The sequence below is a fragment of the Gekko japonicus genome, unplaced genomic scaffold (assembly GCF_001447785.1).
Source record: "Gekko japonicus isolate JY-2015 unplaced genomic scaffold, Gekko_japonicus_V1.1 scaffold4805, whole genome shotgun sequence".
NCBI classification, from domain to species: Eukaryota; Metazoa; Chordata; class Lepidosauria; order Squamata; family Gekkonidae; genus Gekko; species Gekko japonicus.
The window spans coordinates 21,209-37,928 of record NW_015163761.1 but is presented as its reverse complement, the minus strand read 5'-3'; the positions used below and the strand labels follow the sequence as shown (position 1 = coordinate 37,928).

The 16,720-nt window shown below is 45.4% G+C and overlaps 2 protein-coding genes across 2 annotated transcripts in view; both read right to left on the bottom strand.

Moving 5' to 3' along the window:
* Window positions 1-10,125: 10,125 nt before the first annotated feature.
* Window positions 10,126-10,818, bottom strand: LOC107107604 (zinc finger protein 34-like). The gene is made up of 2 exons (XM_015407913.1): window positions 10,557-10,818; window positions 10,126-10,472 (listed from the first exon to the last, which is right to left on the bottom strand). Exons 1-2 carry the CDS (start codon window positions 10,816-10,818, stop codon window positions 10,126-10,128), a joined length of 609 nt encoding a protein of 202 aa, XP_015263399.1.
* Window positions 10,819-10,978: 160 nt separating this feature from the next.
* Window positions 10,979-16,720, bottom strand: part of LOC107107603 (SCAN domain-containing protein 3-like) — a 6,515-nt gene continuing 773 nt past the window's right edge. Inside the window, exons 2-4 of the mRNA XM_015407911.1 lie at window positions 15,209-15,323; window positions 14,837-14,906; window positions 10,979-10,982 (exon numbers count right to left, since the gene is read on the bottom strand). Coding sequence (XP_015263397.1) covers window positions 10,979-10,982; window positions 14,837-14,906; window positions 15,209-15,323 — 189 coding nt within the window. The remainder of the gene's footprint in view (window positions 10,983-14,836; window positions 14,907-15,208; window positions 15,324-16,720) is intronic.

Sequence of the window (16,720 nt, the reverse complement as noted above, 5' to 3'; positions counted from 1 at the left end):
TGCGGATGATCTCACGGTTACAGTCTCTCGGAATCAAGGTGTTCTAATCTGGCATGATGAGAAAAAAGATGCATAATGGAAACAAAAAAAGAAGAAGCAAGGGCAGATGGAGCAGCTATTCGCAAAGTGCAACAGCATCAGACGTGAGAACCGCCTTAGAGGACACTCTTGAATGATGATTTTGTTTCACAAGGAATTTTGGATCAACTGGGATGGTCTTTGGTACCTTTCATGGATGCCAGTTTTAAATGATGTTAACAGCTAGTGTGGTAAAGTGGCTATGGGTCACCCATCACAAAATGGCTGCCATGAGGGCTCAGTTCAACCGTGCCATCTTGGGAGGTGCCAAGCCAAGTGTTCTCTCACATGGAGGCAATTCTGTTATGGAACGGGAGCACTTTATAGGCCCAAACCTGATGCATCTCCTGCTCCACTGAGGTGGTAAAAAAACAGGACTTGCTATTTACTTTGTAAAGGTAAAGGTAGAGGTTCCCTTGCTCGAAAGCCAGTCAAATCCGACTCTAGGGTTGCGGTGCTCATCTCCGTTTCAAAGCCAAAGAGCCAGCGCTGTCCGAAGACGTTTCTGTGGTCATGTGGCCGGCATGACTAAACACCAAGGCGCACGGAACACTGCTACCTTCCCACCGAAGTGGTACCTATTTATCTACTTGCAATTTCTTGCTTTCCAACTGCTAGGTGATAAGCAAATTAGTTTATAAGCCAGGAAACCCACGGATGGGTGTCATGATGCCCCTGGGGGCCATGTTGGGAATCGCTGGGCTAGAGTGCCAGGATTAGGAACTGGGTTATCTGGATTCATGTTCTGTCATGAAACTCACTGGGTGATCTTAAGTCAAGAGATGAGGGAGAAAGAATGTTGCTTGCGGCCTGGAGCTCCTCAGAGGAGGGGCAGGATAAGAATGCCCTAGATAGATGTTGTTAAAAGGAGAAACTAAAATTCTCTCCTCCACCACTTTGTCCTCACAACAATCCTGTGAGGTAGGGTAGGCTGAGAGAAAGAATATCTGGCCCAAGGTCAAGGAGTGAGCTTCATACACGAGTAAGGAATTTAAGAACATAAGAAGAGCTCTGCTGGATCAGACCAATAGTCCATCTACTCCAACATCATGTCTCACACAATGGCCAGCCAGTTCCTCTGGAGGGCCAAACAAACAGGGTATAGAAGCTGAGGCCTGAATTGTTGCCTCCCAACCCTAGTATTCAGAGGCTCACTGACTCTGGATGTGGAGGTTCTCTTAAGTGCACGTGCCTAGAGACGTGCCAGCTAGGGAGGAAATTTGATTTATTTCCCACACCCAGGCAGTCATTACACAGTTCTCACTGCTGTGAAGTCTACCTATTTATTTACATGTCAATCAGTCCCCTTTTTTGCCTTGTCTTTCCTCTAACGAGCACAATGCGGCATCCACGGCCTTCCCCTCTCACTCTGTATCCTCACAACAACCCAGTGAAGTAGGCTGGTCTGAGAGTAACCGGCCCAAATTTCACCCAGAGAGATTTTAATCTGGACCTCTGTGGTCTTGATGGCCCAATCATTACACAACACAGAGACGTACTGAAACAAATGACAAGAATACCCATTGGGGAAAACAGGAGGTGCCTGAAGGCCCTTTAGAGATAATGGGAGCCAGGAATGAAAACTGACTTGCATGGGATCCACTGAAAGACACTGATACAGTGAAAAGCTGCAATGAAAAAGAGGAAGGGAATTTATAGAAACCTGCTCTGGGTCATGAATGACAGGCCCCAGAGTAGAATGACAGTCCCTGGGGCCAGATAACCTGTTTTGAGACTGGAATGACAGCCTCCCGAGTGGAAGGATGGTCCCTGGGAGTGGCATGAATATTCTGGGGCTAGAATGGCAGCCCCCATAGTGGAGCCATTCCCAGGGATGGTCATTCCACTCTGGGGCCTCTCATTCTTCCCCCCCCCCCCGCTTTTATTAATCGCTCAATCCTTGCAGAGCTGCTGGCTCTGAGCGATTTACAGTTACTCATGTATTCACAAGGGACTAACAATGATAGGGGTAAGGGAGGACAACATATATCTTTAAATCACACACATTTCGCAGCAAAACATTCCAGTCCCAGAATACTCATGCCACTCCTAGGGACAGTCATTTCACCCCGGGGGCCTATCGTTCCAGTCCCACAACACTTTGGATTCTCTTAGGGACAGTCATTCCACTCCGGGGCCTGTCATTCCAGTCCCACAACAATTAAGCCACTCCCAGGGACTGTCATTCCACTTTGGGGCCTGACATTCTAGTCCCACAACAATTATGCCACTCCCAGGGACATCACTCTAATCTTTTTTTAAAAAACGAATGCATTTATTTAAGAAGACAGTGGGGGAACAGAAAAGGGAAAGAAAATGAGGGGTTATACAACATAACTGCGTTTGTCAAAGACAATCATGTAATACAAAATGTATAAGGCCCAAAATAGTTTCCCTTACATTTTTAAGGTATTACCCGTAATATACAATAGTTCTTACTTCTATTGGGATACGATTGTATTCAGCATTTTAGATTTAAGTTCCAAACTTCATAATCAATCTGTTTTGTTGACATCACTAGTTTCATCAGTACTACATATTCAATATACATATTCTCGCCACTTCGGCATATTCATCAGAACCTCGTTCCACACTTGAGGCCGACATTCCAGACCCCAGAGCAGCCTTCTCGGAACACGCTCCACATTTCCCTTGCTACTTTTCTGTACTGTAATGAGTTTCAATAGATCCCGTACAAAACAGCTGACACTTCTGTCTCCAAAAGCCCTTTAGGCATCCCCCATCGTTTCCAGTGGGCTAGCCTGTCATCCCCACTACCAAGTCTAGTTTATTAGAAAAAGGGGTGAGAGAAAATTCAAGAGGGGGGGGGGGAGAGAACATTCAAAGAACTTCCACCCCACCCCCCGCACTGTTACCGACTGCCGTCCTGGTCCCTCCACGTGAGTTGCATTTCAGATCCAAGAATGGCAGTAGAGAGAAGATTCCTCTCTCAGATTGGGGGGGGGGGGGCTCCGCCCATGGGCTCCCCCCAACCCACCCCCGCCAGGTTGCTAAGCCCCGATTTGCCCTAGAAGAAGCCGCAACGAGTAAGGGAACCTTTGCTCCGATTTGGAAGGGACTATGGGGGCATCTTGCTGAAATCAGACAGAAACCCCCCCACGATCAACAGTGGGGAGGGGCAAAAGAAGTTGGGGGCCCTTCCCCCCCCCCAAATGTGTTGTAGGTTTCGCAAGTTTACCCCCCTCTTTGAAGCATGCACCCACCCCTGGACTCACCTTACGCACTTCTACGCTCCACGGCTTCCTCCTCCTCCTCCTCTTTTAGAAATTCTGAACCAAACTCCACCCCTGGCAGGAACAGAGCCTTCCTTTGCACCCATATTTGGCCTGTCTAGCAAACAGCGCTCGGTCGCTTTAACCCTTTGCAGCCTTGCCAACGACAACCCAAAAAACCCTCCAAACACCCCTCTTCTAAGTTATACCAAGGGCTTTAATTTTACAGAGGTATATAACCTGACGAATATATTAAATCCATCCTCTTCCCGGGATATTGCGGCGTCCAAATCCAGAGGGGGGGAAATTTGGCTGTCGTGGCCGGACTTTGCTATGGGGAAGGCATTGACTGACTTGCATTCCAATCGCTAGGAAGCACTGCCCGATTTGGCTTCTAGGCTTAGCGCAGCGCTTCAGCTTTATTAATAGACCTGTCACGTTTTTTCTCTTCTGCTCTCTTACAAGAGATCTCTGTATTCTGATAAGCCGATGAAATGTCAGCTTTTATATTTTCAGAGAGAAGGGATGCCACCCCCCAGTTGGGGCCTGGATCTTCTGGAAGTACACCTGCTCTCCAGTGTACAGAGATCAGTTCCCCTGGAAAAAATGGCTGTTTTGGAGGGTGGACTCTATGGCATTATACCCCACCGAGGTATATAATACCCCAACTCTGCCCTACCCAGGCTTCACCCCCAAATCTCCCGGGATTTCCCAAACAGGAGTTGGCAACCCTAAATGGCTGTTATGGAGGACAGCGGCTGTGGCTTTGTGGCATAGAAACAGAGTGTCCCAGGTTCAACCCCCAGCTTCTCTATTTTTTTGGGGGGGGCTCCACAGGGTAGCAAGTTATGTGAGACCCTGCAGAACCCTTGGCTGATCCTAGTAAACAAAAAGATCCTTCAGAGACCAAGGGTTTGACTCTGTCAGCTTGGTGTATATTTTTCCCCACTCTGTTCTACAAGTCTCTGAGTGCATCCTGCAGTCTTTGGACCTATGTATTCCAATTAAAGAAATGCAATTTATTTTAAGATATTTATACCACGCCTTTTTCTCCAGTGGGGGGCCCAAAGCTGCTTACAACATCCTCCCTTCTTCCGTTTTATCCTCACAACAGCCCTTTGAGGTAGGCTAGGCTACCAATGGCAGATTACAGGCTTTTCTGTGCTCTGAGACATCTCCCTTCCCCATTTCTGTTGGTTCCAATTTTTTAAAGAAAATATTCCACAGCTACAATCAATGGTCACAGCAAGGCACCCTGTTCATGCTCAGTGGCAGTCTTTGTCCAAGGAAAACTAAGTTGGGGAAATCACACATATGGCTATAGAAACTCTGAGAAAATAAATTTACTCCAATGCAAGACTAGAAGTTTCTTTGTCCTGATATGCAATCAAAAAGAAGAGGGGGGGGGGCTCATTACATTCACATGCCAGTTATATTCAATAAAAAGGTTGTTTCGGGTGTTAAAACATGGGGCAGTGGGGCCACCTCCCTTTTGAGTAAATATGGTAGCTCCTGGTTTCAGTTCTGAGGGTGGGGGCAGCAGAAAGCTGACTAACCGTGGGTGGAGTTGGGATACTTCTCCCCTCAAAATCTGTAGGCCAGTGGTGGTGAACCTATGGCACGCATGCCAGAGGCGGCACCCAGAGCCCTCTCAGTGGGCACACGTGCCATCACCCCAGCCAGGCCCAGACCATCATTAAAGTGTCGAATTCTCTGCCAAATAATTTTAAGTAAATGAAAGCATTTGAAATTGCTTTCCTTACTTTGTTTGGATCATCTTATGTTAATGTATGAGTTGTTTTTTTCTAAACTAAAACCTCAGTATTCGGGTTAAATTGCCGTGTTGGCACTTTGCGATAAATAAGTGGGTTTTGGGTCGCAGTTTGGGCACTCGGTCTCTAAAAGGTTCACCATCACTGCTGTAGGCCAAGCCAATTGCCCCTGGCCTTGTTACCCCGCTCTGAGGCCAAAGTCAAACACCAGGGAAGTACAGGAGACTCCATAGTTAAGGTGAGAGATGGTCTAAACTTGGGCACATTTTCACTGAGGGGGCTAAAAGAAAGGACACTGCCTCTGGAATTATTCTATTCAATGGCCGTAGGTAAATTTCCTGTTAAAAAAACAAACGAACATTATTTTTCCCATTGCCCCAAACCCCAGGACATGTTTTAGAATAGTAATTTCCCATAGGCTCTGACCTGAATGGCCCAGGCTATGTCCTCAGATCTCAGAAGCTAAGCAGGGTAGGCCTTGGTTTAGTCCTTGGCTGGGAGGAGACGACCAAGGAAGTCCGTGGTTGCTATGCAGAGGCAAGCAACGGGCAACCCATCACTATTTATCTGTTGCTTTGAAAAAAAATTAGGAGCTGCGGTGGCTCAAGTGGTTAAGACGCTGAACATCAGGCTGAGGAAGATCGGTAGTTCAGCAGTTCAAGACCCAGTCTCTAGTTCCAGCTCCTGCCAACCTAGCAGTTTGAAAGCAAGAAATTGCAAGTAGATAAATAGGTACCACTTCGGTGGGAAGGTAACAGCATTCCGTGCGCCTCGGTGTTTAGTCATGCCGATCACATGACCACAGAAACGTCTTCGGACAGCGCTGGCTCTTCGGCTTTGAAACGGAGATGAGCACCGCAACCCTAGAGTCGGACTTGACTGGCTTTCGAGCAAGGGAACCTTTACCTTTACCTTGAAAACCATATGAGTTGGTTGCAACTTGATGGCGGCTGTTTCTTTGGCTGTCAAGTCCCAGCTTGACTTATGGTGACCCCATAGGGTTTTCAAGACCAGAAACATTCAGAAACGGTTTGCCATTAACAGCCTCTGTGAAGCAACCCTGGACTTCCTTGATGGTCTCCCATCCAAATACTAATGAGGGCTGACCTTGCTTAGCTTCTGAGATCTGATGAGACTGGGCTATTCCCATAGGCATGAGTGTGGCTTTTAAAGAGACTAGCACCCAGGGCAGTCAGAGTTTCTTGGGAGTGCCTTCAGCCCTTTCACTTCAATCAAGCCTAGGACTAAGAATCAGCCCTTGAGCAAGGAACCAGGGTGTTCAAACTCTGGTCACTGCAAAACAGCTGGTGAATATAACCTGTGGTAGATGATTCCACTTTAGTAGTACTCCGGCATATCACCTAAATCGAGCAGGAACAGACTCAGTCACATCACGAGAAGAGCAGACTCATTGGGAAAGACAATAAAGCTAGGAAAAGTTGAAGGCGGCAGGAAGAGAGGAAGACCCAGCATTTATTTATTTATTTAATTTCATTTATACCCCGCCCTCCCCGCATGTGCGGGCTCCCCGCATGAGAGGGATGGACCCCATCAAGGAAGCCAGGGGGCCTCAGTTTGGAAGACCTGAGCAAGACTGTCAACAATAGGACATTTTGGAGGTCATTAATTCATAGGGTCATCAGAAGTCAGAAGTGACTTGATGGCGCATAACATAAATGAAAAATGCTTACATAGCTGTCAACAGGGCTATTTTTGGGCAGGAACGCACAGGAACGGAGTTCCGGCTGGCTCCCGAGTTGGCCACACCCAGCAGGTATTAGCATAATAGGCCACACCTAACAGCAGAAACTCATTAGGATTGGCTACATTAGGGGTATGTGGCCTAACATGCTAATGAGGGGTGGTGTCAGGGGTGTGGCCTAATATGCTAATGAGTTTCTGCTGTTGGGTGTGGCCTGTTAAGCTAATGTGTTCCTGCTGGGCTTTTTCTACAAAAAAAGCCCTGGCTGTCAACATGGGGAAAGCCAAGAACACCCCACCCTACAAACAGAAGTTAGCAACTAAGAACTAGGCCAAGCGCTAAAGTGAAGTCTCTCTGGCTTGCAGGGACAGGAAGAGGAATGACAAGAGACAGGCTCAGCAATCTTGGTTGTAATAAAATAAAGAAGACATCATAAGAACTTAAGAGAAGCCGTGCTGGATTAGGCCAATGGCCCATCCAGTCCCACGCTCTGTGCCACACAGTGGCCAAAACCCAGGTGCCATCAGGAGGTCCACTGGCACGGCCAGAACTCCAGAAGCCCTCCCACTGTTGCCTCCCAAGCACCAAGAACACAGAGCATCCCTGCCCCAGACAGAGTGTTCCCGATATACCTTGTGGCTAACAGAAACTCTCCCTAATGGCATTGTTTACAGAACATCTGAGCATCTGCCACGTGGATAACTGCATGGTTTCTCCTGCAGCACAAAGAAAAATTCATTTAAGCACGAAAGTCGTTAAACTTTCTGTGAAAATGAACGTAGCCAGTATAAGGTGTTTAATCCCAAAACAAAACCGCGTACACATGAAAATCGTTTCAGAGGGTAGCCCTGTTGGTCTGCAAGTAGGACAGCTAGATTGGAGTCCAGGAGCACCTTAGAAACCAACAAGAAATGAAGGGAGTTTTGACTCTCAAAAGCTCATACCTTGAAAATTTCCTTGGTCTCTAAGAATCTAGCTGTATACACATGAAAAGCAGTTTTTTTAAAAAAGTGTCCCAATTGGACTTTGTAGCTGATGGCTGTATCAACAACAGTATGTTTGGTTGGTCTTGCCTGGACCTTTTCCACTGTGTTTCCCATTCCCACCCCCAACGCCCCCAAATGCCCCCAAAAGGCCTACAACCAAATCCTGCTGCTACCCGTCAGCAAGTGACATTCAGAGGCAAGCTGCGTCTGAATGTGGAGGCTCCATTTAGGCCTCATGGTTAGCAGCAGCAGATGGACCTCTCCTCCAGGGATTTGTCTGAGTCCTTAAAACCATCAATACATACAGAGACAGGATCATTATGTGAAATTCACACAATCAAGAACACACACGTTTTGCTTATCCTGAACCTACTGATGATTCACCTTCAGCAGATGGCCCCCAAAGTTCTGGTGTTTTGGGGAGAGAGGGGGAAAGTTCTCCACTTCTCCACACTGTGCATAGTTTTATAAATCTGTTCCGTGTCCCCCCCAAAAAAACTAAAAAAAATCATGCCAGATTAATCCCAAAGGTTTCTACAAAGTTTGTGAATACTGTGGCAACACAATCAAAGAAGGAAATTTTTGGACCACAAGTCTACTTTATAATCACTGGGCTAGTGATAGCACTTTAAAGGACTTATGTGCCTATTGATCCTGTGCCTGGTGATTTTATTTTTGAACAATTTACTTTATGGTCCTTATTGAATTTATACTTTGTATATATTCTTGATTGTGTGTATGTGAATATATGTATCAGCCATTTTGCCACATATATATGACCTCTGAGGAAGGCCTAGTTGGCTGAAACGCGTAAGGTCAAGCTTTTAAGCCCTTGGTATTGTAATGTTTTATATATAATTGTTGCAAATGGGCCCCTGTTTATGTTTTAAAATTTGTTATTAATAAATACATGTATCTTTTTCTACTTTTATTAGATAGGTTTTAATATTGGCCCACTTCTTCACTAACCTTTGTTTGGTTCTGGATAATATATAATGAAACCACTGCACAGAAAGGTTAGCTGGGCTTTCCCTCCATTTACAGCACAGCTGTACACTTGGAAGTACAATGAAGCAAGATCGCTAGAAATCCATGAGGCGATTCAAACAGCCGGTCCCTTGGCAGCCCGTAATTGTTCTTTTTGGAAAATCTGTAAACATTTGAGCATATGATCCATTTGCCACCGAATGTCATCCTCTGCAAGAAACTTACTAGCACTTCTGCGGAGATCGATCAAGATGCAGAGCCATGCTAGCAGAAAAGAGCAAGAGTCCCATAGCACCTTAAAGATTAACAAAATGATTCAATTGATTTGGTTTATACCCCACCCTCCCCACCGAGGCAGGCTCAGGGCGGCTAATGTGTGGCAGAAGAGGAGCTCTCCTGAGTCACTGCTCGCTTCTTCAGATATCCGCCAGGCTTTTGGTTGAGGACAATGACGGTTTCTATCGTGGCTGGAACCCTCCTCAGTTTTCCACGCTCTTTCCCCCTGCCCGCGAATCAGCCAGCACTCTGTAAGGTGGAAATAACGAATTATAAGTATGACTGTTCGCCATCTGTCTTTTAAAATGTAATTTAATATGATTTATTGTTTTATCTGGCAATTGTTTTAATTGTTTTAATTGTTGAGCTGCGGTGGCTCAAGTGGTTAAGACGCTGAACTGCAGGCTGTGGAAAGTCAGTAGTTCAGTAGTTCGAGACCCGGGTGCCGTGTGACGGAGTGAGCTCCCGTCTCTAGTTCCGGCTCCTGCCAACCTAGCAGTTCGAAAGCAAGAAATTGCAAGTAGATAAATAGGGACCACTTCGGTGGGAAGGTAACAGCGTTCCGTGCGCCTTGGTGTTTAGTCATGCCGGCCACATGACCACGGAAACGTCTTCGGACAGTGCTGGCTCTTCGGCTTTGAAATGGAGATGAGCACTGCAACCCCAGAGTCGGACTCGACTGGCTTTCAAGCAAGGGAACCTTTACCTTTACATTGCCCAAAGCCCTACAATAGTAGGGATGGGGCGATTCATAAATTTTAATAATAATAATAGCTCATACCCTGCCACAAATTTTGTTAGTCTTCAAGATGCTACAGGACTCTTGCTCTTTTCTGCTGGCGCTTCTGTGTGTTATATCTGTTTTAAAAAAGGCTATATGCTTCTAAGACAATTAAATAAAAGCAGAAAGAGCAGCTGTGATTGTTCTGGGTCAAGAAAACAGTTCAGCTGTATAATTTCTCCCATGTGATGCGACGTAGTCCTTTCCCACACATCAAGCATTTTATATAGGACCTCTGGTGTGTGCAGATTCTTTAACAGGAAATTTGGCATTCGTTTGTAATGGGTAGCCCTTTCCTCACTTAGAGCGCTTACACCGCTTCACCCCCGTGAGTTCTCTTATGCTGAATAAGATTTGATTTTTCGCAAAAGCCTTTGCCACAGTCTAAGCATTGGTATGACCTCTCCCCTGTGTGGGTTCTCTGATGTGAAGTAAGGCCTGTGCTCCGACTGAAGCTCTTCCCACACTCAGAGCATTTGTACGGCTTATCCCCAGTGTGGGTTCTCTGGTGCCGAATAAGGTCCGAACTCTGGCTGAAGCTCCTCCCACACTCCGAGCAGTGGTAGGGTTTCTCCTTGGTGTGGATTCTCTGGTGTCGAACAAGGCTCGACTGAGCGCTCAGGGTCAAGCCGCAGTCAGAACAGCAGTAGGGTTTCTGGCCCGCGTGCATCCGCAAGTGCAGGTTCAGGATGGATTTGCGGATAAAGGTCTTGCTACAGTTTTTGCAGGTGTAGAGCTTCTCTCCTTTGTGGATTCTCTGATGGGAAGTGAGGCTGCCCCTGTAGTTGAAGCTCTTTCCACACTCCAAGCACTTATATGGCACCTCCCCTCTGTGAAGTCTGTGGTGCGTCGCAGCATTTCTGGTCTGGCTGAAGCTCTTCCCAAACTTCAAGCTTTTATTGGGTTTTTCCTCCAGGTTGACCCTCCAGCGAATATCACGGCACTTGTTCCTTCTCTTTTCTGCTTGGGTTTCATCTCTGATGGGGTTTTTGAGATACTCCATACCCACAGATGCAAGAGAGTCATTCCCCTCAGTCTTGGCTTCGTTTTCCACCTGTGCTATTGATTTACTTGGATCATGGAAGTTCTCTTTCGATGCTTCACACCTGGCTCTTTCACACAACTTGCTGTATATTTCTCCCTTGTTCTCATTCAGTTGCCCATCACCTTCAGAAACAAAGAGAGAGAGAATTAAATTCTACAAAATGGTGAGCAGGGAGAAAGAAAATTACTCTCTATCCACACCACTGCCACTGGTCTGCGAAAGGCTCCATCAGGTTCAAATCCCCACTGTCATGGAAGCTTGCTGGGTGATCTTGGGCCAGTCATGCACTAGTCTACCTTACATGGCTGTTGTTTGAGGAGAAAATGGAGAAAAGGAGATCACCATAAGCTACTTTGTGGTCCCCACTGGGAAGCGAATAAATCGGACTCTGATTGCTGCTAACAGAAGGCCTCTTGGAAACCTGTACATACACTCTGCATCTAGAAAATGTACAGGCCATAAATATAAACAAATTCTTTTCTGAGATTTATAAACAGCTCTACACAACTTCCAACCAAAGAAAATAAAACATCAATAAACGAATTAAAACAACATAACTAAACCGTCAGTAGCAGAAAAAGAACAGGGCAAATAAAACCAGAAGACCAGACTTAACTGTAAGTCATCAACCATTTTCACCCCTTTCAGAACCACTGCGGTGGTGGAGTCGGGTGGATATCTTGAGAGAGAACATTACAGTACTCTGGGGCAAGCAACGAAAAGGCCCTGCTGCATGCGAGAGTAAACCCGTCAGATGCTAAGAAGGTTGCCTTATCTAAGGCACTGTCTCATGTTTTATTTTTCTGGTGCTCCAACCTGTATTATTGATGAACTCATTTACACCATAAATATTTCCTCACATTTGTGAAAATTCCACTCCCCTTTGACTTGCATTCTTGTGGCTTTATGCTTCCTTGGCTTAGATCGCCAGCTTTTTATAATGTAATTTTCTCATGCATCTTTTAAAAGATTGGCCTTGGTGTCCATTTATAAATCTCAGAAAAGAATTTGTTTATATTTATGGCCTGTACATTTTCTACAAAATGGTGAGCAGGGAGAAAGAAAATTATTCTCTATCCACACCACTGCCACTGGTCTGCGAAAGGCTCCATCAGGTTCAAATCCCCACTGTCATGGAAGCTTGCTGGGTGATCTTGGGCCAGTCATGCACTAGTCTACCTTACATGGCTGTTGTTTGAGGAGAAAATGGAGAAAAGGAGATCACCATAAGCTACTTCGTGGTCCCCACTGGGAAGCGAATAAATCGGACTCTGATTGCTGCTAACAGAAGGCCTCTTGGAAACCTGTACATACACTCTGCATCTAGAAAATGTACAGGCCATAAATATAAACAAATTCTTTCCTGAGATTTATAAAATGCTCTACACAACTTCCAACCAAAGAAAATAAAACATCAATAAACGAATTAAAACAACATAACTAAACCGTCAGTAGCAGAAAAAGAACAGGGCAAATAAAACCAGAAGACCAGACTTAACTGTAAGTCATCAACCATTTTCACCCCTTTCAGAACCACTGCGGTGGTGGAGTCGGGTGGATATCTTGAGAGAGAACATTACAGTACTCTGGGGCAAGCAACGAAAAGGCCCTGCTGCATGCGAGAGTAAACCCGTCAGATGCTAAGAAGGTTGCCTTATCTAAGGCACTGTCTCATGTTTTATTTTTCTGGTGCTCCAACCTTGATGCTCTGTATTATTGATGAACTCATTTACACCATAAGTACTTTCTCACAGATGTGAAAATTCCACTCCCTTTTGACAAAAGGGATTACTTGCATTCTTGTGGCTTCACACTTCCTTGGCTTAGATTGCCAGCTTTTATAATGTAATTTTCTCATGCATCCTTTAAAAGGTTGGCCTTGGTGTCCCTTGTAAGGGCAGAGAGGCAGGATATAAATTCTGTAAATAAGTAATAATAAACTATGCTTTTTCATTGGGCTTCTGTTACTGAGGGTTTCAATCATTTATTTTGTGAGTATTTGTGTGTGTGTATATGCCTGGAAGTCATGGTTAACTTCTGGCAACCCCTAGTGAGGCTTGGACATTTCAGAGAGGTGGCTTGCCATTGCCTGCCTCTGCGTCCTGACCCTGGTATTCCTTGGAGATCTCCCTTCCAAATACTTGCCAGGGTTGGCCCTGCTTAGCTTTCAAGATCTGATGAGATTGGTTTTGCCTAAGCTATCCAGCGCAGGGCAGGATTTCAATAATTTCCAAGCATCCTAAAGAAATTTTATATACTTTACCATCACATTTCTTACCAGCATCAGCACCTGCCTGGACTGTGGTTTCAAATATGATATTGTAAATGTCCCCATGAAAAACAGGAACATTTTCCTGCTCACAACACTGGGAAGCATTCTTTTCTACTTTCCACATTGGCATTCCATCTGATTCTACTGGTTTGGAATCTTCTGGTGCATCACCATCAGTGGTCATCCAAGCTCTGGCTTCTGGGGAAACAATTAAAAAGTCCTGAACAACATAATCTCCGAGTTACAGGGAGTGTCAGATTCCCAGTCAAATCACTCTCCACACACACTTTGGCAGTGAATGCTTTATTTAGAGATCTGAGATGCTGTGGGTTCAAGCTCTTTGTTAGGACTGACTTGCAAAGGTGGGGAAAGTCAAGATATAGGTAAAACCCCCAAAATTCCATGCAGTCCAACGTCAGCATCACTATAGTGACTCTGAAAGATATACAGCCACTATCTAGCCAGGCACAGTCTTACTCCAAGGACATTTCTCGTGGGAAAGATATCTTGGGGCCCCTTAGAAAAATTACCAAGAAAAGGGAACTTCCCACCAAAGATGAGGTAATTAACAAGCTATTAGAGATAGCAGAAATGGAGAAACTAAGTTTGATTCTACAACATAAAGATGATAGTATTTATTGGGAAAGATGGGGCCAGTGTACATAAATGGTTAAACATGGAAAATGTAGACACAAATATGTGAGAGATGTATATATTTGGAATGTAACGAATATATTTAAAACTGATAAATAAAGATTGTAAAAAAAGGAAGAAAGAAAAATTACCAAGCAAGGCTCCCTAATTCACTACACACACTCTGCCCCCCCCTAGGAATGCAATGGCAGACGAGGGCAGTGATAAGGATACAGAATGCAAGCAGGATAAATCAGGAATAGACAATGCAGCCATTTCAGCTGGTCCACCCTGATGCCAGATGCCCGAGTCTGACATGGAGCACCTTCCTCTGTATAACCAAGCAATGAAAAGGGCTAGGGACTTGAGGAGAGCTGGAGTGTGTAGTATGAAAATAGGAGTCAAATTTAGAATGAGAAATAGTCTAAAATGCTGCATACAATTGTATCGTGAAGAAGCAGAATGAAAATCAGTTCTAAATGTAACACATTGAATATAAATGTGCATAAGGAAGCGGGTTTTGAAGAGAAACGTTTTTTATTTTCTACTACAAGATATACAATAGTCCCTTCTGTATATTTGTTATATTACCTATTTGACAAAACTAATAGTGGGAATGCAGAAGTGGCAAAAATATGCAGTATGCAGCAATGATGAAGTTTATAATTCAGTTGAAAACCAGGTTAAGAAATTCAAAATGTAAAATGTTGACTATAAATCTACGCCAACAGAAGTAAGTTAGTATTTTGTAAAAAGTGATCCAAAAACCTTTCAATGTAATGAAGGGTGCTGGGGAGAAATATTTTCTATTTCATATATTTTGTTACATGCAAATATATATATATTATGTATTTCCTTTTTATTATGTTTTCAAAAAACATAATTTTTAAAAAGGGCTAGAGACTTCCTTTAAAAAAAATGAGACTCAGTACATTGTGGCAATGGATTGTTATGCTACAGCAATCTAGATGTTAGATTAAAAAAAAAATTAAAAGCCAATGCGGTAAATTTGTGGGGGGCGGGAGAAGCCGTGGCAGTCAAAGGCACAAAGGAAAGCTAAACGGTACTCACATCGGTGGGACAAGCACAAGCCCATTCAAAGGCGCTTTGATCTTTCCAAAAAGACTGTACCAAACCAAGTCTAAGAAAGAATGCAGAAACCTGGGGGGGGGGAAACATGGAAATAGGGCAGAGGGTGACATCATGCGGTCGCTCTCCCCCCAAAACAGCACTGTAAGGAAGCCAAGGCAGAGCAAAAAATCTGTGTGGAAACAGCCTAGGATAGGCAACAGAGTCTATGCACTCCTTTTCCCCACCCCGACCCTTTTTCTTAGAAGACCATAGCTGTTGGACACTCTAAGGACAGAGAATCCCCAAAGAGAAGTTACCACAGCTGAAATCTTCCCAGGATGGAAAGACACAGAGGTATCCTCCCCTCCTTACCAAGCAGGCTGGTCTCTCCGTCCTCCTCTTCCTTGATGCCCATCGAAGGATGCCTCTGCACACTCTCAGATGGAACCTGGCCTGCCTCACTCCCAGCCATCTCTTCCAAGGGCACCTGCGATGACCGAGAGGGATGTTGTCACATACACACACGAAAGCACAAGAAACTGCCTTATACTGACACAGAGCATTCGTCCATCAAGGTCAGTCCTGTCTACTTTGACTGGCAACAGTTCCTTTCAACTGGAAATGCTGGGGATTGAACCTGGGACCTTCTACATGCCAAGGAGATGCTCTACCACTGAGCTATGGCTGCCTCCCTAAATGAACCTGCCTTTTGTGGAGTCATACCCCTAGGTCTTCCTCATCCTTTCAGCTGGAGATGCCGGGGATTGAACTTGGGACCTTCTGCATGCCAAGTATATTCTCTACCACTGAGTCATGATCCCTTCCCTAAATGAACATGCCTTTCATTTTTTGACTCTTGGTCTACCTCATACTTTCCATCGCACAAGCTGGGGATCGAACCTGGGACCCTGTGCACGCCGAGCTGATACTCTACCACTCTGCCATGGCCCCCTCCCATAAGAGGGAATGAGAGGTGCTCTTCTCTTCCTCTTGCAGGGGAAGAGATCAGAGAAGTCTTACCCCTTTCGGAGGTCTTGGGGAACAAGATAATACTGTCTCACAGGGATGACAATGGTGTAGTGCAGTGGTGGCGAACCTATGGTGCCAGAGGTGGCACTCAGAGCCCTCTCTGTGGGCACGCGTGCCATCGCCCCAGCCAGGCCCAGACCATCATTAAAGTGTCGAATTCTCTGCCAAATAATTTTAAGTAAATGAAAGCATTTGGGATTGCTTTCCTTACTTTGTTTGGATCATCTTAAGTTAATGTAGGAGTTGTTTTTTCTAAAGTAAAACCTCAGTATTCAGGTTAAATTGCCGTGTTGGCACTTTGCGATAAATAAGTGGGTTTTGGGTCACAGTTTGGGCACTCGTTGAAAGAGCAGTTCTGGAAAGCGCTCTCTCAGACCCACCCACCTCACAGGGTGTCTGCTGTGGGGAGGGGAAGGGAAAGGAGTTTGTAAGCCGCTCTGAGACTCCGAGTGAAGGGCGGGGTATAAGTCCAATCTCTTCTTCTACGTCTTCTAAATCACATTCCACTCTTCCCCTTCCCCAAGCGCTTTGAGATGGCCAGAGATCTCAGTTGCTTTTCTCTACCTGAACCATGCAACGCTGCCATTTTGGGCAACAAAGCAAGGATGGTGCCAACACTCAGAAAGGGTTCACCAGATGAGGAGACAGTCAGCACCCCCAGAACCTGAGCCAGGTCTAGCCTGAGGTGTTTCTTGGGTGGTCAGAGACAGCAACAGCACAGGAGACGGAAATCGATATGCACTGCATAGGCCACCAAGTGGCCTCGCCTGATCCATTCCCACCACCCATTCCTGCCCCCAAGGGCAGGGCAGCAAAAACAGTCCCACCTGCATTTCCTGCCTCTCAGCCTGCGGC

Bases quoted from the DNA above. Each gene is read 5' to 3' on its own strand.
- LOC107107604 (XM_015407913.1), bottom strand. From the start codon at position 10,818: ATGGAGTATCTCAAAAACCCCATCAGAGATGAAACCCAAGCAGAAAAG. The intron at 10,473-10,556 runs AGAAGCTCTACA...TGCACGCGGGCC, and splicing joins TCAGAGAATCCACAAAGGAG to AGAAACCCTACTGCTGTTCT.